The sequence below is a fragment of the Schistocerca americana genome, chromosome 4 (genome assembly GCF_021461395.2).
Source record: "Schistocerca americana isolate TAMUIC-IGC-003095 chromosome 4, iqSchAmer2.1, whole genome shotgun sequence".
Lineage (NCBI taxonomy): Eukaryota > Metazoa > Arthropoda > Insecta > Orthoptera > Acrididae > Schistocerca > Schistocerca americana.
In genome coordinates, this window is record NC_060122.1 from 782806912 (window position 1) to 782828961 (window position 22050).

At 39.6% G+C, this 22050-nt stretch overlaps 1 protein-coding gene across 1 annotated transcript in view; it reads left to right on the forward strand.

The window, feature by feature from the left end:
* LOC124612763 (ubiquitin-conjugating enzyme E2-22 kDa) overlaps positions 1-22050 on the forward strand; it is a 107259-nt gene that overhangs the window by 53428 nt on the left and 31781 nt on the right. The window contains exons 3-4 of the mRNA XM_047141156.1: positions 5181-5263; positions 20146-20309. Coding sequence (XP_046997112.1) covers positions 5181-5263; positions 20146-20309 — 247 coding nt within the window. The remainder of the gene's footprint in view (positions 1-5180; positions 5264-20145; positions 20310-22050) is intronic.

Consider the following 22050-nt stretch of genomic DNA (forward strand, 5'->3'; position numbering starts at 1 on the left):
GTCTCTGGACCCAGGTTTCATTAACAGTCACAAATAGGTGCAAAAAGTCTTGCAGATGCGATTAAACATTTCCAGATGTTATGTTGAAATGTTGTCCTGTATGCACTTTTGGTTGAGTGTGAGCAATTGTGTCACCTATCTTGCACATACCTTCTTCCTAGCCAGTTCTTTATGGCTCAGTTGAGATGCCTACAGTCTTGGCAATTGTACAAATTTCTATTTGGTGGCTTGAATTACCATATCATGGATATTTCAGTGGTTTCCTTTGTGGTATGGGGACTGCGACTGCTGTGTTCAGATGCGGGCTGAGTTGGCATCCCTTCGCTCCCAGCTTCAGGCAGTGTTGGCTTCAGTCACACAGCTTGAGGCTGTTGCCAATGGGCAACACTGTGGGGGTCCGGACGGGGGTTTGTCGGGGATGGCCAGCTTGTCCCACGCATCCCCTGTGGCTGCCCGGGATACTGCCCACATTGAGGCAGGCCCCTCACCCGTGGTAGAGTGGAAGGTCGTCTTGAGGTGTGGCAGGGGGCAAAAGACATTCTGGAGGGTTGAACAGAAGGCCTCTCCAGTTTGTGTGACGAACCGGTTTCAGGCTCTGTTTCTGGCTGATACTGATCTTCGACCGGACATGGCTGCTTGTCCTGTTCCAGAGGTTGCCCCTCAGTCTGCAAGATCCGGGCGGTCGCAGAGGGTGGGCTTACTGGTAGTTGGAAGCTCCAACGTCAGGTGCGTAATGGCTGTAAGGGAGGGGAAGAAAACCAATGTGCACTCCGTGTGACTACCAGGGGGAGTCATTCCAGATGTGGAAAGGGTCCTTCCGGATGCCAAGAAGGGTACAGGGTGCACCCATCTGCAGGTGGTCGCTCATGTCGGCACCAATGATGTGTGTCACTATGGATCGGAGGAAATCCTCTCTGGCTTCCGGCAGCTATCTGATTTGGGGAAGACTGCCAGTCTCGCTAGCAGAGCTCACCATCTGCAGAACTGTCAACAGAACTGACTGCGGACCTTTGGTACAGAGCCGAGTGGATCAGAGGCTGAGGCGGTTCTGCGACTATGTGGGCTGCAGATTCCTCGACTTGCACCATAGGGTGGTCGGGTTTCGGGTTCCGCTGGATAGGTCAGGAGTCCACTACACACAGCAGCTACATGGGTAGCAGGGGTTGTTTGGCGTGGACTGGGCAGTTTTTTTTAGGTTAGATGGCCTCGGACAAGTACAGAAAGAGCAACAGCCTCAAAGGGTGCGGGGCAAAGTCAGGACATGTGGGGACCAAGTAGCAATCGTTATTGTAATTGTAAACTGTTGAAGCTGCGTTGGTAAAGCACCAGAACTTCAAGCGCTGAAAGAAAGCACCGAAGCTGAAATCGTTTTAGGTACGGAAAGCTGGCTGAAGCCAGAGAGAAATTCTGCCGAAATTTTTACAAAGGCACAGACAGTGTTTAGAAAGGATAGATTGCATGCAACCGGTGGTGACGTGTTTGTCACTGTTAGTAGTAGTTTATCCTGTAGTGAAATAGAAATGGATAGTTCGTGTGAATTATTATGGGTGGAGGTTATACTCAACAACCAAGCTAGGTTAATAATTGGCTCCTTTTACCGACCTCCCGACTCAGCAGCATTAGTGGCAGAACAACTGAGAGAAAATCTGGAATACATTTCACACAAATTTCCTCAGCATGGTGGAGATTTCAATTTACCAGATATAGACTGGAACACTCAGACGTTTAGGATGAGGGGTAGGGACAGAGCATCGAGTGACATTATACTGAGTGAACAATCCGAATATTACCTCGAGCAATTAAACAGAGAACTGACTCGTGGAAATAACATCTTGGACTTACTGATAACAAACAGACCCGAACTTTTCGACTCTGTAAGCGCAGAACAGGGAATCAGTGATCATAAGGCTGTTGCAGCATCACTGAATATGGAAGTAAATAGGAATATAAAAAAAGGGAGGAAGGTTTATCTGTTTAGCAAGAGTAATAGGAGGCAGATTTCAGACTACCTAACAGATCAAAATGAAAATTCCTGTTCTGACACTGACAATGTTGAGTGTTTACGGAAAAAGTTCAAGGCAATTGTAAAATGCGTTTTAGACAGGTACACGCCGAGTAAAACTGTGAGGGACAAGAAAAACCCACCATGGTTCAACAACAAAGTTAGGAAACTACTGTGAAATTAAAGAGAGCTTCACTGCAAATTTAAACGCAGCCAAAACCTCTCAGACAAACAGAAGCTAAATGATGTCAAAGTTAGCGTAAGGAGGGCTATGCGTGAAGCGTTCAGTGAATTCGAAAGTAAAATTCTATGTACCGACTTGACAGAAAATCATAGGAAGTTCTGGTCTTACGTTAAATCAGTAAGTGGCTCGAAACAGCATATCCAGACACACTGGGATGATGATTGCATTGAAACAGAGTATGACACGCGTAAAGCTGAAATACTACACACCTTTTTCCAAAGCTGTTTCACAGAGGAAGACCGCACTGCAGTTCCTTCTCTAAATCCTCGCACAAACGAAAAAATGGATGACATGAAATAAGTGTCCAAGGAATAGAAAAGCAACTGAAATCACCCAACAGAGTCAAGTACACTGGACCTGACGAGATACCAATTCGATTCTACACAGAGTACGCGAAAGAACTTGCCCCCTTCTAACAGCCATGTACAGCAAGTCTGTAGAGGAATGGAAGGTTCCAAATGATTGGAAAAGAGCACAGGTAGTTCCGGTTTTCAAGAAGGGTCGTCGAGCAGATGCGCAAAACTATAGGCCTATATCTCTGACATTGATCTGTTGTAGAATTTTAGAACATGTTTTTTGCTCACATATCATGTCATTTCTGGAAACCCAGAATCTAATCTGTAGGAATCAACATGGATTCCGGGAACAGTGATCGTGTGAGACCCAACTCACTTTATTTTGTTCATGAAACCCAGAAAATATTAAATACAGGCTCCCAGGTAGTTGCCATTTTCCTTGACTTCTGGAAGGCGTTCGATACAGTTCCGCGCTGTCGCCTGATAAACAAAGTAAGAGCCTACAGAATATCAGACCAGCTGTGTGGCTGGATTGAAGAGTTTTTAGCAAACAGAACACAGCATGTTGTTCTCAATGGAGAGACATCTACAGACGTTAAAGTAACCTCTGGCATGCCACAGGGGAGTGTTATGCCACAGGGGAGTGTTATGGGACCATTGCTTTTCACAATATATATAAATGACCTAGTAGATAGTGTCGGAAGTTCCATGCGAATTTTCGCGGATGATGCTGTAGTATACAGAGAAGTTGCAGCTTTAGAAAATTGCAGCGAAATGCAGGAAGATCTGCAGCGGATAGGCACTTGGTGCAGGGAGTGGCAAGTGACCCTTAAAATAGACAAATGTAATGTATTGCAAATACGTAGAAAGATGGATCCTTTATTGTATGATTATATGATAGCGGAACAAACACTGGTAGCAGTTACTTCTGTAAAATATCTGGGAGTATGTGTACGGAATGATTTGAAATGGAATGATCATATAAAATTAATTGTTGGTAAGGCAGGTGCCAGGTTGAGATTCATTGGGAGAGTCCTTAGAAAATCTAGTCCATCAGCAAAGGAGTTGGGCTTGCAAAACACTCGTTCAACCTATACTTGAGTATTGCTCATCAGTGTGGGATCCGTACCAGGTTGGGTTGACAGAGGAGATAGAGAAGATCCAAAGAAGAGCGGCGCGTTCCGTCACAGGGTTATTTGGTAAGCGTGAGGGTGTTACGGAGATATTCAGCAAACTCAAGTGGCAGACTCTGCAAGAGAGGCGCTCTGCATCGCAGTTTAGCTTGCTGTCCAGGTTTCGATAGGGTGCCTTTCTGGATGAGGTATTGAATATATTGCTCCCCCCCTACTTATACCTCCTGAGGAGATCACGAATGTAAAATTAGAGAGATTCGAGCGCACACGGAGGCTTTCCGGCAGTCGTTCTTCCCGCGAACCATACGCGACTGAAGCAGGAAAGGGAGGTAATGACAGTGGCACATAAAGTGCCCTCCGCCACACACCGTTGGGTGGCTTGCGAAGTATAAATGTCGATGTAGGTGTAGATGGTGACTCAGTGGGACGGTCAGAGTGCACTTCATCTTGGGTGCTTGTCCAATCATGTTTAAATTCAGTAATCCATAGGTAAATAGTGTTCAGTGATGGTGCAAAGTCTGCATGAATTTCATTCAGTTCTGTTCTGATTTGTGTGGCAGTCCAAACCTTCAAATGAAAATTTTTAATAACAACATGAAACTTGATTTGCTTCATTTCAATCGCGGTGGACATACTGACCAATTCAGATGGCTGTCAACAATGAACTGTACATTGTTGAAATTCTTTATACGATCTTTGGAATAAACAAGCTAACCAGCATTGAAGGTGCAAAGAAAAATGTTACATTCTTTCATCGAAATTTACCAGACTTATCAAACAACCCTTGTATATCTAGTTTCGTTACTGGTAAGCATATGAATTTCACTTCAATAAATAACTGACATCGATGGCTGGAGAGTGATCAATGATTCATTGTAAAGAAAACTTTAAATATGAAGTTTTTATCGTCTTGATCGTGTATAGGTACACTGGGTTACTAGTTGCGACAGGACTGGGCTACTATCTTCAGATGAACGGTTTACAGGTTAAGAAATCATGCCATGCAGTGAACTGAACATTTGTTTTCGTTCCATCATAATGGACTCATAATACAAAGAAAGTAGAGCATATAATATATAACTGAGTCCACACGGCAAAACAAGAGTTATAAAAATGTGATACACAAAGATGTGTCGCATGTGCCTGAGTCGGCTGCCGCTACATACCCAGCCTGCAGCCAACCCAGGCACATGCAATACTTCTTGACGTGCCACACTTAAATGACTCTTGTCTTGCCATGTGAACACAGTTATATTTCTTAATGTTCTACTGGCCCTTTTTTTTTTAGTCCATTATGATGGCACAAAAACAAACATGAGGTTTATTGGACAGCATGATTTCTTAACCTGTACACTGTATATCTGAAGGTGGCAGCTCAATACTGTCGAAACTAGTAAAACCTACACACGATCGCACAATAAAAACTTTATATTTGAAGCTTTCTTTACATTGAATTTGACTTTCTTGTTTTGAAAATGTAATTATAAATTTTTATCTTATTCCAGGTACGGTTTATAACAAAAATCTGGCACCCAAATATATCGTCTGTAACAGGTGCAATATGTTTGGACATATTAAAAGATCAGTGGTATGTATTTCTTTATCACTTTCATTAACGTAGTTGATTCAAATAACATTAAAATAAAATGTGCAATAATTTTATATAAAATGTAATAACATTGTACAAATTGTATCACAGGGACTTTTTTAACTTATGATTCAATAGGTAACTTGAGTGAATTGGAGGATATTTTTCCCACCTTTTTGAAATTTGAGACTGCATTTACATCCACGTTTATATTCCGCAAAGAAGTGAGTAAAACGGTGCAAAGTGTATGAATTTTATACCTCTCTTCCTTTCTGTCCACTCCTATTTTACTAGTGAATAGGTTAGGTGTAAGAACAACAACTAACAGTATGCCTTTGAAAGTCTCTGAATTTCTCTAAGTGTAACATTGACATTATTTGGTGATATTTGTGCAGATCTTAGTATTTTTTATTTATTTATGTATTTATTTGCTTTGGGGGTGGCTTCGTGGTTAACAGCAGTCTCCTACCCCAATTTTGATTAATCAGACCTATAATGATAGTAAATGAAAACCATCAGTGGAATATAAATATTGGAAGGTGTATAGTTGAGGCATTGAGTGATCTGTAGATACATAAACAAAATTGAGCTTGTTGCTAAAGCTTTGGGCAGTTTTCTCTTTGAGAGCTAATACAGAATTTGCATACCTGCATGTCTTAGTCTCCCAATAGTCAGCCAGTAAAATGTAACCATGCAGATGTATGTGTGTTCTGTAGAGATTGTATCTGGAGAAGGACATTGTCTAAAAGTTTAGCAACATTTTCACTCTTGGCTCTCAGTCACTCTACACCTTATGTATATGGTGAGCTGTTACCTTTACTCCTTCCATTATTCAACCCTTAAATGAATCAAATGATTCCTTTAAGAACTTTTTTTCACCTCATCTATTATTCATTTTGGGTAAGAATCAGAGATGAAAGGGCAACATTCAAGATTTTGTGTGGCGAATGTTTCGTATGAGTCCACTTTCGTAATTATGTTATTTAAGGCTTATTCCAATTAACTTTGCCATGGCATCTGCTTTCCTCACAGTATTCACAGGCTCTAGACAATTATCATATAATCTATATCGGAGAACAGGTTTTTGTTTGTTTACGTTCATCATGTTTCATTTGTTTGTGTTGAAACTCACTTGCCACTCTTTGCACCATGTGCTAATAAGCTGTATCATCATTAGTTTTGTAGTGTTCTTTCATGAATAGTCAGAGATGATAATTGGTGCTGTATAGTGAATCATTTATATAATGAATAGGAATTGCCCTACCACACTTCCTTAATTATGCTCGATGTTACTTTCAGCTTTGATGATTCCACCATTGAGGATGATATAGCCAATACTTGTAAAAAAAGTCCTCTGTCTTGCCATACATTTGATTGATACTGTATGATGTCAAAAAGGACACATAGTAACAGTGATTATTGGTATCAGTGCAGATTCTTCACAAATACTTCTTTATACATTAATTCTGTCTTATCTGAGAAGTTTTTTTCATGCCAGATGTTTAGCAGTTGCCCCAAAGCTGTAGAATTAATGTGGATTTGACAGTTAAAGACACTAAATGGCATATGTCTTATCACAGAAAATAATATGCACAATTATTAGCATAAAAACATTTTGTAAATTCTGTTGTGAAACCTTGTCTTTCCATCACCAAATATAGTCTCAACAAAAACTAACAAACCCATACCATTATTAAGTTGTATTCACACTGCATTTACTTTGTCCTTTTTACATACGCCATGCCGATAAAAATTGAAAGTATTCAGAATAGATATTAGGGGAAAAAAAGATGAAATGGCTCTTTTGAGCCTTCTCTCCATCCATCAGTTCAGGTGGAACACAGTGTCGTAATACAATTCAAAACTCAAACACTGCAGTTCATGATTTCTGTGGGAAAGATAATACCTCTGCACAACACAGTTTCAATGGATGTAATGCTGGAGTAAGCATGCCTTTTGAGGAGGTTACGTTGCAGTCGTATGAATCTATTACATAACTATTTACACCACTATAGCACATGTGAATTTGTTTGATGGATGCATTTCACTACCTTTGCTTCCAATTCCATAAAAATCAAATGAGTTGTGACTGCCCAATTTTTCTGCCCATTGTCTATCAGTTCAGATAGTATAGAATCAGTCTTATGATTTTTTTGAATTTTGTTTGTTGTTTGTGTGCAGACTCATTTATTGTTTCTCTCAATGGTGTGCTGAAAAGCAATTTAAAGGTAAAAAATTGGAAGCTGTAAACAAAAGTGTGTTGTCCTAATTATGTACTTTTTGTTTTACTTCATACAAGGTTAAAAATTAAGAAATAAATATATCACAACCTTTAAGCAGTGACAATATTATGAAAAGGAAAGTTGACTGCAGTCGTCCTTTTTTTTTTTTTTTTTTTTTTTTTTTTTTTTTTTTTTTTTTTTTTTTTTTTTGTGTGTGTGTGTGTGTGTGTGTGTGTGTGTGTCGTCTTTTTTTGATGAAGACCTTACTGGCCGAAACCTTTATTTGTGACAGTCTTTTTGTTGTGCTTACCTGCGACTCAGCATCTCTGCTGTATGGTGAGTGGCATCTCTCCTTTTCGTAATATTGTTACATTTCATCCTGGATTTTCCTTTAAGCAGTGAACTGATTTAACAAACAGTTCCGTGCGCTATGATTTCTAACCTTAGTGGTATATCCCATTCTTTCTTCTCTATATTTATTGTGTGTACTTTCGAGGATTCCTTATTTTGTTTACGGCCTTCCTTCGTAATTTTCTTTTAAATATTTGAATTTTTCTGCCAGTGAAGGACTCCTTGTGTTGATATCTTTTGTAAATATTTATTTCTGAAAATGTCTTGGCCATAACAGGATTTCATCGTATTGTCTGAACTGTACTAATTTATTTCATCCCTTTCCTGCTGTTATTTCTCTCATCTTAATTATGAAATGTAGGGTAACTCTTTCCAGTATATCACTTGTCTTGTGCTGTTATTAGGAGAACTGGTTTTACAAACTTGGAAAAAAAATCATTTTATTGTATTTTCTTGAAATGTGTGTCATTTAGTCAATGCTACACTGAATGCAGTTATGATAGTAAACACATCACTCCCATTTTCTGTACTATAAGAGTGTCATAACCAATAGGACAGATTGGCTACATCTTTATTATAGACACTTATGTACCATCAGATATTGCATCCAGAAACACAGTGAGAGGTTTTAAATTGTTAGAATTTCAAAACTTTTAGTCCAGAGAAGACATTATATGAAATCTGATACTAAGGTAATGTTCCTCTTCATTTTGCTAAAAAAAAATATTACTATTATTGGTAAGACAATGAACATCTTGCTGGGAGCAGAATAAGACTTCTGTCATAAGTTGCTGATAAAAGAGAAAAATATTCATCCAGAGCTCCAAGGTAACTTGCATGAGGTAAGAGTTACTACGATGGGATTCTCTGTCATGTACTTGATACTATACCATGAGGAGGAAGTGCAGTTTGTGCACTGTATTGTTGCAGGGGATGAAATGTTAGTGCAGCATATGATACCAATGATGCAGCAAGCTTCTGTGATGGCAACATACATCATCTCCATCTTTCAAGAAGTTCAGGATCCTCTCTCACTGCAATGGAGATAATGCTGATGCTCTTCGGGGATCATAAGTATATGTTTCTCATTGGTTTACTCACCAAGATAGAGCAGTAACTGTCCACCATTACAACAGATTGAGGCAGTTGCAATGAGGCAGCTCTTGAAGATGGATTTAGTTTGCTACAAACAAATCATTGTGTTATCACACGATAATGCCCAGGCATGCTTGGTCAACAGCACATGTGGCTTGTTACAGTGCCACTGTTTGGAGATACAAAGCCACCCTGACAACAGCCCTGGTGCTATATCCAGTGATTTCCATCTGCTTCGACTGTTGAAAGAGTTTGTGATTGGCACGGAATTCACATCAAAGGAGAATTTTCAGTGAGTTGCCGTATCTTGTTTGGGTTCCTAACACTGACCTCCTTTAGAGTGTCATAGGTATATTCTTAAAAGAAAATTTGTGTACAGACTGAATAAATCTGTGAACTGAAAAGATATTCTACTTCATTTCTTATACCACCCTTTTGTTCAGCTTTCTTGCATATGACGTGGCCAGTCACCTATAAGATTGCAAAACTATATTTTGCAGATAATATATCGTAATTTTTTTAGCTTTTTCCATTACCGCCCAATCATGAACTTGACTCTTTTTCTTTTTTGTGTGTGTGTTTGTAGACGGATGTTTTAAAAATAACTAATTTCAACTTTGTAAAACAGCATGAGAGGGATACGTCTGTATTTAAAAGTTTTATCATTCTAAATTTGAATATTCCCAGATGCTGTCATCAGAGTTTGTTCAGATGGCTGTGGTGAAAATTACCAATGAAATTATACCATTTTTGGCTAATGTATCAATTTTTATCTTAATCTACCAGCAGATGCCAACTAAGTGCCAGTCACTCCTCAGATTATATCTTTCAAAATTATACTTCCTTTCCTTTATGTGATTCACAGTGTTCAATTATATTACTTAAAACACACTGTTCTGTGACGTCTGAAGCACAGTGCAGCACGTAGCAAATTCAGAAATACATAAATGTGAGGAAAGGCAATTTCTCACACATAACTGATTAATGTGTTGTGCATAGACACAGAAGCATAGAAACTTTGTTAGCTTTCATACTACTGCTCATTTTTCTAGTTTAAGTACATACACTCACAGCACAATAGAGAGGGGAGAGGAGGAGGCGAAGGGAGGGAGGAGGAGATGGACTGAGAAAGGGAGAAAGAGGAGATGGACAAGGAGAGGGGGAGGAAGGAGGAGGAGGGGGGGGGGGCAGAAGATGAGGGGCATTGAGCAAATTCCTGCCCTCCAAAATTAGTCCTCTTATGCTGGTGCACAACCTGTAATGACCTCAATGTTGGCAGAATGTTCAACTCTTACATTTCAATTAACGTTGAATTAATAATGTTGGAAATGTCGGTAGTACTTTCAGATTTCGTCATACAAGTAGATCTGTTTTGAAAATTAGTTGACAAAAAGTTATTAAGTACTAAATTAAAAAATTACCAGAGAAAACTTGTCACTACTGTGTTTACATGTATTAGCCAAAGTTATCAATACTCAAGATAAAGGGCAAATTCTGTGCTTATAATTAACACCCAAAGAATCTGAGGAGGAAGAGCAAAAAGTATTCTTTGAACTTTTGAAAAGAACATTTGATGGCCATCAAAAATAGTAGCTGGTGATCTAAATGCTCAAGTGGGGTAAGAACAGATCTTTATGGCAACAATGAGATTTCACATCAAACATTCAAGCAGAACAAGATTTATATTATCTGCAGCATCTAAAAATGTGGTTGTGGGTTCAATACTTTTCCCACAAAAAGATATACACAAAGAAGCACTGATTTTATTTATTTAAATGTAAAGGTCAGTAGGACCAAATTGCGGAGCAAATCTCCAGGGTCATGGAACATGTCAGTACATGAACATAAAAAGTAATAACAGATAAAAATAAATGTTCATGAACCTGAAAGAAAATCAGTCCATAAGTTTAAGCAAACGCTATCAGCAATACAATGAGAATCATCTTAATTTTTCAAGGATCTCCTCGACAGAATAGAAGGAGTGACCCATGAGGAAACACTTGAGTTTTGATTTGAAAGTGCGTGGATTACTGCTAAGATTTTTGAATTCGAGTGGCAGCTTATTGAAAATAGATGCAGCAGTATACTGCACACCTTTTTGCACAAGAGTTAAGGAAGTCCGATCCAAATGGAGGTTTGATTTCTGTCGAGTATTAACCGAGTGAAAGCTACTTATTGTTGGAAATAAACTAATATTGGTAACAAGAAACGACAATAAGGAATATACATATTGAGAGGCCAATGTCAAAATGGCCAGACTCGTGAAAAGAGGTCGACAAGAGGTTCGTGAATTCACACCACTTATTGCCCGAACCGCCCATTTCTGAGCCAAAAATATCCTTCTAGAATGGGAAGAGTTACCCCAAAACATAATACCATACGACATAAGTGAATGAAAATAAGCAAAGTAGACTAATTTACGTGTCGAAATATCACTCACTTTCGATACCATTCGAATAGTGAAAATAGCAGTATTAAGTTTTTGATCAAGATCCTGAACGTGGGCTTTCCATGACAGCTTACTATCTATCTGAACACCTAGGAATTTGAACTGTTCAGTTTCACTAATCATATGCCCGTTCTGTGAGATTAAAACGTCAGGTTTTGTTGAATTGTATGTTAGAAACTGTAAAAACGGAGTCTTACTGTGATTTAACGTTAGTTTATTTTCTACAAGCCATGAACTGAGGTCATGTACTGCTCTACTTGAAACTGAGTCAATGTTGCACGCAACATCCTTTACTACCAAGCTAGTGTCATCAGCAAACAGAAATATTTTAGATTTACCCATAATACTAGATGGCATATCATTTATATAAATAAGGAACAGGAGCGGCCCCAACACTGATCCCTGGGGCACCCCCCACTTGACAGTACCCCACTCAGATCCCACATCACAGCCGTTATCAACATTGTGAATAATGACCTTTTGCTGCCTGTTGCTAAAGTAAGAGGTGAACCAATTGTGAGCTACTCCCCTTATTCCGTAATGGTCCAACTTCTGGAGCAATATTGTGAGATCAACACAGTCAAATGCCTTTGTTAAATCAAAAAATACGCCAAGCGTTCGAAACTTTTTGTTTAGCCCATCCAGTACCTCACAGAGAAAAGAGAATATAGCATTTTCAGTTGTCAAACGACTTCTAAAGCCGAACTGTGCATTTGATAGCAAATTGTGTGATATAAAATGATCAATTAACCTTACATACACAGCCTTTTCGATAACTTTTGCAAACACTGATGGCATAGAAATAGGTCTAAAATTATCTACATTATCCTTTTCTCCCTTTTTATAAAGCGGCTTTACTACTGAGTACTTTAATCACTCAGGAAACTGACCATTCCTAAAGGAAAAATTACAAATATGGCTAAATAAAGGGCTAACATGTGCAGCACAGTGCTTTAATGTTCTACTAGACACTCCATCATAACCATGAGAGTCCTTAGTCTTCAGTGATTTGATTATTGTCTCAATCTCCCTCTTGTCTGTATCACAGAGGAGTATTTCAGACGTCAATCTCGGAAAGGCATTTGCTAAGAAATTTATATGATTTCCTGTAGATACTAAATTTTTATTTAATTCACTAGCAATGCTCAGAAAATGGTTGTTAAATACTGTGCATATATCTGATTTATCAGTAACAGAAATATTATTACTGCAAACTGACTTTATATTGTCAACCTTGTGCTGCTGACCAGACACTTCCTTCACAACTGACCATATGGCTTTAATTTTATCCTGTGAATTAGCTATTCTATTTGCATACCACATACTTTTTGCCTTGCTAATAACATTTTTAAGCACCTTACAATACTGTTTGTAATGGGCTACGGTAGCTTGATTGTGACTACTTCTAACATTTTGATATAATTCCTGCTTTGTTCTACATGATATCCTTATCCCACTAGTCAGCCAACTGGGCTGTCCATTACTGCTAGTACCCCATTTAGAATGTTCTAATGGAAAGCAACTCTCAAAGAGCATGAGAAATGTCTTATGGAAAGCATTGTATTTATCATCTAAATTATCGGCACTATAAACATCTTGCCACTCTTGTTCCTTGACAAGTTTTTAAAAACTCTCTATTGCTGTTGGATTAACTTTCCTACGTAGTTTGTAATTAAATATGACATTGGTTAAGAGTACAAAAGCCTTTTAGTGTTAAAATTTGTGCATCATGGTCTGAAAGGCCATTCACCCTTTTACTAACAGAATGCCCATCTAGTAATGAAGAATGAATAAAAATATTGTCTATGACTGTGCTACTGTTCCCCTGCACCCTAGTTGGAAAAAACACAGTTTGCATCAGATCATATGAATTTAGGAGATCTACTAACATCCTGTTTCTTGCACAATCATGTACAAAATTAATATTGAAGTCACCACATAGAACTACTTTCTGGTACTTCCTACAAAGTGAATCAAGAACCTTCTCTAGCTTAAGCAAAAATGCTCTGAAGTCCGAGTTAGGGGACCTATAAACAACAGCAATTAGAAGTTTAGGTTCACTAAATTCAACTAATGCTGCACAACTTTCAAATATCTGTTCAGTGCAGTGTCATGATACGTCTATGGACTCAAATGAAATACTGTTTTTTTACGTACAGAGCCACTCCCCCATCCCGCAAGGAACTCCTTGAGAAACAGCCAGCTAATCTGTAGCCTGGTAAAGAAAGCCTCTGAATTATCAAATTATTTAAGTGGTGCTCTGATATACCAATAATATCAGAGTTAACATCTATTAGCAGTTCACTAACTTTATCTCTAATACCTCTTATATTTTGATGAAATATGCTAATTCCTTCTCTACTTGGAAGTATTACATCCTCTGGAGGTGAGCCCTTAGTTAGAGGCACTTCTTTTAAGCAGGTATACCTATCAGCTGACTTCAGTCTAAAAAAGGTGCAGACCTAACACCAACTACTATAGGAATTTTTCCAAGAGTGATACCACCACCACCACCACCCACTACACTGTCACCTATAAGCTTAGCCAGCCTCCCTTCCCATACCTATTGAGGTGCAGGCCATGCCTAGTGAAACCCCATCTACTGATAGACCCAACTGGCACCACTGAGATGTGATCCATGCCCTCCGCCATCAGTGCCCTCCCCAGCCCCACATTAACGCGCCTAACAGCCACAGTAAGGTGAGGCTGATCATGACGCTGAAACAGTTGTACGAAATGCACATTAGTACCACCAGTTTGAGTAGCTATCTTAACCAAGTCACCACAGACAACATATTCCCCGTCCCTATCGAGACTGTTCCCTGCTCCACCCACTATCACTACCTGATCCTCTTTTGTAAAATTCTTACGTAACTCTCCTATGCTTTCAGTCACCTGAGCCAACCCTGCACTAGGCTTCACAATGCTGGTGACCTGGTACTCACTCCCCAACACTTCCTGCAGCTGCTGGCCCACACCTCTACCGTGGGAACTACCTAGCAGCAGAACCTTCTTTCTGCTAGACTTTGCAACTAACCTAGGCCTCCTAATTGCTGAGGACTGCTGCAAGCTACCTACATCTACGGCTACACGAGGCTCCTCTCCACTCAACTCTGACAGTTGGTTGTATCTATTGCATGTATGCAAAGTAAAACTGTCTGAGTACCTCCTCTTCCTAGCTATCTTCTTGCCAACTGCCAGTTCCCATTCCTCACCACCCTTCACCCTCCTCAACTTATCTAGTTCCTATTTTGCGCATTGTAACTGCACCTGAAGGGCACAGATCTTACGCTCCTGCTCCTCTATTAACTTGTTTCTACTACAGATTCTACATTCCCAGGAGAGGATCTCCCTAAAATGATCACTGGCTTCCCCACTGCATTCCCCCCAATGAAAATACTTTGAACAAATCCCACACCGTAATCCACTACTAGCAAACCTACGACAGAGCCCACACTTTTCACTCGTAAATTTTACAGTTACTGAAAAAAAAAAAAAAAACAAAAACAAACTATACGTCTACATTACCAAAGTTCAGTTACACAAGTAGAACTATTTAAGAACTAACAATAATGGTCTCGAAATTCTCTGCCTACTAAGAAAGCAGCTACTTGTATTAATACTACTACAACACAGCCGATACCAATACCAGCAAAACTTCACAAAATTATTAGCTACAACCAAAAAATTAAAACTACCACTGTAACACTAAGTGAAGTTAAAACACTATATGAAAATTTTACTGAAATATTTCACTAGAAAGATTAATAAACGTCAGTTGAAAACTAAAGCACGAAAATTACTAACGACTTCAACACACTGAAAACACTCTAAAACACAGCGAGCGAACGATTACAAAAGTTTATTAAGTCGTTATTTCGCCACAAACGACACGCAACACCGCTGAAATCTATTAAATTTAATAACTGTATTACAGAACACAAATAAGTTTGTCAGTACTTAGCTTATAACCGCTACAGCTGCAGTGCATGCCGCAAAATGTAAACACACTACTCCATCTGATATCATCAGATGGAAACGTAATAAGTCAAATTGACCATGTGCTTATAGGTTTGGGGCACAGATCAGCTCTATTGGATGTGAGGAGCCTTAAGAGGCTCAAATAAAGAGTTGCATCATTTCCCAGTATAGCCATGAGTGAGTGCTAGGATCTCCAATGCAGTGCAAGGAACACGACTCGGTACGCCTAAATATAATATAGCACTTCAAGAATTGGCTGAATTAGAGAGCAGTACCAGCAGAGGAAATCATGGATATTTGAAAAATCTGGAGAATGCAATAACATCAAATATAGGGAATAATTAAAAGCACAGTGGAGATATCATAAAATGAAATGTGGGGAAGTGAAGTAAGCCATATAAGATGGTTTCGTCTCGAATGCGAAATACTAATTGAAGAAAAGAACATGGCATATAAAAGGATGCTACAGTCATGGTGTACAAGAAGTATGGTTGAAGATTATAAAGAAAAATGAAAGATTGAATAGAGGACCCACCAAACAACAAGGAGAGAGAGTGGATGAAACAGACTGAAGAAACGGGGCTTCTGAGGAATAAGGGTGAGGCAAGGCAATTGTGCAGAGGAGTAAATGCGTCATGGAAAACCTTTGGTGGTAAAACAAACCTGAAAAAAGATGAAACGAAAATTTTTAACTGAGGGGAAAGAGAGACGTGAAAGAGGGCGCCAACACTTCAAAAAAATTCTTCAACTTCAGAATAATGACATCAAGAGACAGAGATACACAGAGATAATTACTCTGATAGCATAGATCCACCAAAGCTAGAAGAAATTTGAACTGCCATGAAGAATCTAGAAAACATCAATGCAGCAGGAACAGACTGTATGCCAGCAGAGCTGCTTAAGCAAGGCTGTAGCAAATTGGGATGGGTCTTCTCAAAGATGGCTGTTTTAGTAATGGAAGAGGAGAAAATGCCCCAGCTTTAGAAAGAAGGAATAATAAGCCCCATATATAAGAAGGGAGATAAGTTACAATGTGATAACTGTAGGGGGATCTCTTTACTTAACTTGGAGTATAAAGTATTTTTCAGCATGCTATTCAACCATGTCCTCCCAGTAATTCAGAGAGAGACGGTGCCATATCAGTATGGATTTCTCCAAGAAAGTCAGCTGTAGTGCATATGTGTACCCTAAGGCAAATTCTAGAGGACACACCTCTTTACTGACTTTAAAGCAGCATGTCAAATAATGGAAAATCCAACATGGAATAATGACAGTATTATGAAAAGAATACATTGCTACTCATCATATAGTGGAGATCTTGAGTTGCAGACACACTCAACAAAAACACTGCTAAACAAGTAAGCACTCGGCCAAAAGATCTTCTGAAGTAACATATGATAGTATAGATAATAGAGTAGTTATATCATGCCCTGCCTGAATTGGGAATCCATAGAAAATTGGTACGGCAAGTGTGAATGACAATGAGTGAGAAACAAAGGAGCATAAGAATGAGAAGAATGATGTTTGATACACTAAACATTGAAAATGGAATATGGCACGGAGACGCATTGGCCTGTCTCCTTTTTAATGCTGCTCTGGAAAAGGTGGGGAGAGATGCAAACATTTTTAACGGGGACGATCTTCCATAAATAAGTGCAGATGCTTGCTTATGCAGATGACATGGGTATAGTGGCAAGAACCCGAAAGGCAGTGCAAGAGTCACCCTTTAACAGGCTAGCATAAATATAAGATTAAACATCAACTAACAGAAAACAAAAAATGTGCCTGCCAGGAAGACATGGAAGGAGAACGTGCTGGCTTCAACAACAGTGGGAAACTATACCTTTGATGAGTGATGCAGAAGTATCCTGAAAGGTATTACAAGGAAATTCAGAGTACAGTCAGCTGAGAATTAGATGGTAGAATGCAGTCAGAATCTCTGAAAAATGGAATGGGGGGGGGGGGGGGGGGGAGCTCTAGCAAATGACTGGAAAATTGTTGAAGAGGGCAATGATCACACATTGAGCTGTAGAGTCACAAAAGAATAGAAAGGAGAAGGAGAAAGAGCCTTGCAAGCATTAACTCAAAATTCCTTCTGCTCTTACGTCATCAAACAAAGAACAACTTTGCTAGAACTTGATGCATGTTCATTTTTTCAGTTAAAACTTATGACAAGAACCAGTTGAGATTTCAACAATTTCTGCATGCAACCTGACAGACAAGTGTTAGTGTGCTCCAGATTCTTGGCACACTAAGCACTGCTATGACCTCTCAGGTTTTCTTGGCATGACTGATTAGTAGTGTGTGTCCGGATGTTTTGCCGACTTGTTGTTTCCATTTTTTGCACAGTATTTTGATGACCGACCCAGCCCAGCATCGAGTGAAACGTGACATACGGTGTATTTTGCTTTCTTCAGCTAAAATAAAAAGCATTGTTTGTAATGTTAAAAACAATCTAGGCCTCTGAAAGCTGGATGTGTACCACTTCCCAACGAATGTGGCATGTCTTAAGTGCGGCAGACTATCCGAATAATCAAACAAAGATGCTAGGGACATTAGCGACTAAGACAATGATGCAAATCAACTGCCACCAAGCACTATCTCAAATATAATTGTGGAATGAATTGACTAGTATTACGGTACAAACACAAAGTTTGTGGGACAGCATAATTAAGGGGAGTATCAAAATATAGACATTGGAAAACCTAATTAGCAGGGATAAAGGGTTTCAGTTCAAATAACGTTTGGGGTCTGGCACTCAATTTATTGAAATCTCATTGGCCACCATGCCCACCAGAGTAGGAAAATGCTGGAAGAATTTGTGTTTCGTGGAATACTGCTGTGACCTCTGAAAAACAAAGAGCAAATCATCAGTTCACAGTATGGTTGGAGTCCAGGCAGTGAGTACACATAACAGCAAAACTCACAGTTTGTGACAAAGGCGACTGGGCCCGTCGTTTAAATATTGTACAGAAACTAGAAATAGCAACTCTGCAGAATACCCGGAAGCACACTATTAAGCATCACTAGTTGGGAGTTGAATGTATTCCTGGTTAAGTCACCTTCAGTTTTGTGACAGCTACTTTCAAACTGGAAAAAAATTGGTAACATTGCAATTAACCTAGAGCATCATCTGTGTGAGCCTGCGTCAGAACTTCAAATAATTCTAGACAAGTTTTCCCTACTTTTACACAAAACTGCTTTGAACACTTGTCCCATCTTTCACTCAAGTAATAACAGCTTGGAAATTAATATCAACAATTTCAAACAGTGAGGTTACTCAGTAGCTTGTGATGAATGCAGTGTTGCCAACAGCTTCATGGGCAAAAAAGAAAGAAGACAAATTGTATAGAACTTGCAGTGGTCTCTGAAGCATATAATGGCATAAAAACATACTATTGGGTAGATGCATAAGGTTGTAGCATTTTTGCATAAGTTTAATAAGCACAACAGATAAACATAAGAGACATTGGTCATCAATATAATGGGTTTTCCATTGTTTGATATACTCTTTTCCACCGTTTACAACAATCTGCCAATGCTGGGCTAACTTTTAGATTATGCGACTCAAGAAGTCACAAGGTTTTGAGGCAAAGAACTCGTCGAGCCAAGTTTGGAGCACATTTTCATCCGGAAATGAAGTTCCTTGAAGGTTTTTCAATAGAAAACATGAAAATCTGAGGTCACAAGATCAGGTGAATAAGGTGGGTGGGGAATGACTTCCCAGCCCAACTCCTGTGTAGTGTTTTTTGTCAGTCTAGTGGAATGTGGCAACCATTATTGTGGAGTAGCATCACCTCATGCTGTCTTCCTGGTTATTGTTTCTGGGTTGCACCTGTGAGGCGTCTGTTTTTAGCAATAAATTTCAGCAGATGGTTACATCTCAGGGAAGCAGTTTGTACACCACACCATCGCTTCTGCAGCAGATGCATGATGTTACCTTTTGTGCGGGTGCATGTAGGTCTTTTTATGGGGAGTTGCTTCTTTGTTTGGGCTCAACCATTCCTTTATTTTCGTTATATTAGTGTAAAGACAGCATTTCTCATCACCAGAAATGATACACGAAAGGAATGTTCAGTGTTGTTCATGAGACAATTAATGACGAGCAAGCACACTGGCCACCTGCTGATTTTTGTGATTTTAGCTTAGAGCATGCAGTACCCATACACTTGCTTTTTGAACCATCTCCACAGCATGCTTTGAACCCACCCATGAGATTTGCACGCTGACTTGTTTTGTCAGGGTGCTGATGACCATGATGTTGAGTGCCCTCCTCAACCCAAATAATAATAATAATAAAGATCTTCATGAACTGAAGAGTCATTAATGTCAAAACGAACCTCCTTAAAACATGAAAACCATTTTCTTGCCGTGCTCTGTCCAATTGCATTACCTCCATACACAGTGCAAATGTTTCTGGCTACCTCAGCTGCTGTCTCATCTCTTTGGAACTTAAACAGAAGAGTGTGTCCAAAATGTTCCAATTTCTCCAGTTGGCACTCCATTTTGTGGCAGCCACAACTCCACTCACTATTTCCTAATGACAGAATGACAATATGTAAACTCATGCAACAGTGAACTACAAATAAAAAATGTAAATCAATAAATAAACCCAGAGCAACCAAAATACCAATGTGCAAAACAAAAATGCTGTGAACTTATGCACCAACGTAATTATAGGTGACACCATATCTACAGTAGTCATTGCAAGTCCATGGTATTTGCTAGTTCACTGTACTTCACACATTTATTTTTCTTTGTGGTATCCTACATTTGTGTTTCAGGGCTGCTGCAATGACACTGAGAACAGTTCTGCTGTCCCTTCAGGCACTTCTGGCTGCAGCTGAGCCAGATGATCCTCAAGATGCTGTTGTAGCAAAGCAGTTCAAAGAAAATCAGGACATGTTTAGACAAACAGCTCGACATTGGACATTCATTTATGCTGGAGGTAACAAACATGAATTATTCAGAAACAGCAACAAACCATATTCTAAGATAGTATTCCTCCAATCTTTTTTTAGTAGCCTCACATGCATAACTCGTTATTTGAAATATCTTTAAATGTGTTATGTTTATAAGATTGTTTATTTTTCAGCTATGTGTGCTAGTTTCAGATATTTACAATTATGATGTTTCTGTTTCATTTGATACTAAACTTTTCCATTCCAATTAACATACACTAGACGTTGGCTAGTTTGTCTGACATTATGTGCTAGCAAAATTGTGTACAATACCACAAATAATCAAAGTGGCGGAAATGCCGGGGGGGGGGGGGGGGGGGCGGGGGAGGGAGAGGGGGGGGCGGTTGCAGAAAGCATCTGTGAGGGGTTTGTGATCTGTAAGGATGAAGAATGAGTGACCCTCCACGTCAGGGCAGAAGTGTTTGACGGCCTCATAGACGACAAGGAGTTCTCTGTTGAAAGTTTAGTGTTTCTTCTGAGCTATTGATAGTTTTTTAGAGAAGAAATGAAGAGGGGTAACCATGTCTGCCTTGCATTGCTGTAGTACCGCTCCCAGTGCGATGTTACTGGCATCCATAGTGATGAACAACTCAGCCGTGGAGTGGGGATGGGCGAGTGTCACAGTGTGAGCTAAAGAAGTCTTTAATGCATTGAAAGCCTCCAGCATAGGTGCAGTCCAGTGAATGGGTTTGAGTCCTGAAGTCTGTTTACCCGACAGCAAGTCTGTCAGCGGGGCCTGCAGGGCGGCAGCAGAGGGCAGGTGATGACAGTGGTAATTTATTGTGCCCAGAGAAGTCAGAGTTCTTTGTAACTAGCTGGGGGCGGCAGTGAAGTGATGGCCTGCATGCGAGATTTGGGAGGCTGTATTCCGTCAGTGGAGATGATTTAAACCAAGAAAGTGACAAAAGGCTGACACTACTGGAATTTGTCTTTTTTGACCTCGACGCCATTGGAGTTCAAGATCTGGAGGACTATGGTTAAGTGATTTTCATGTTCCTCAGCTGACTTGCTGAAAATGAGTATGTCGTCCAGATATGTGAAGCAAAACTCGAACTGTCATAAGATGGAGTCAGTGAAATGCTGCCACGTTTGTGCCGCGATTTTTAGGCCGAATGGCATGAAGTTGTATTGGAACAAACCAAGTGGCGTGATAATAGCTGTTTTAGGGATGTCTTCTGGCACTATGGGAATCTGGTGGTAGGCACGTTTACAGTCAGTAACACCGAAGATTGTAGCGCCCAATAACTCAAAATTCCTTCTGCTCTTATGTCATCAAACAAGGAACAACTTTGCTAGAACTTGATGCATGTTCATTTTTTCAGTTAAAACTTATGACAAGAACCAATTGAGATTTCAACAATTTCTGCATGCCGCCTGACAGACAAGTGTTAGTGTGCTCCAGATTCTTGACACTCTAAGCACTGCTATAACCTCTCAGCTTTTCTTGGCGTGACTGATTAATAGTGTGTGTCCGGATGTTTTGCCGACTTGTTTCCATTTTTTGCACAATATTTTGATGACCGACCCAGCCCAGCATTGAGTGAAACGTGACATAAGGTGTATTTTGCTCTCTTTGTCTTTTTTGACCTCGACACCAGTGGAGTTCAAGATCTGGAGGGCCATGGTTAAGTGATTTTCATGTTCCTCAGCTGACTTGCTGAAAATGAGTATGTCGTCCAGATATGTGAAGCAAAACTCGAACTGTCGTAAGGTGGAGTCAGTGAAATG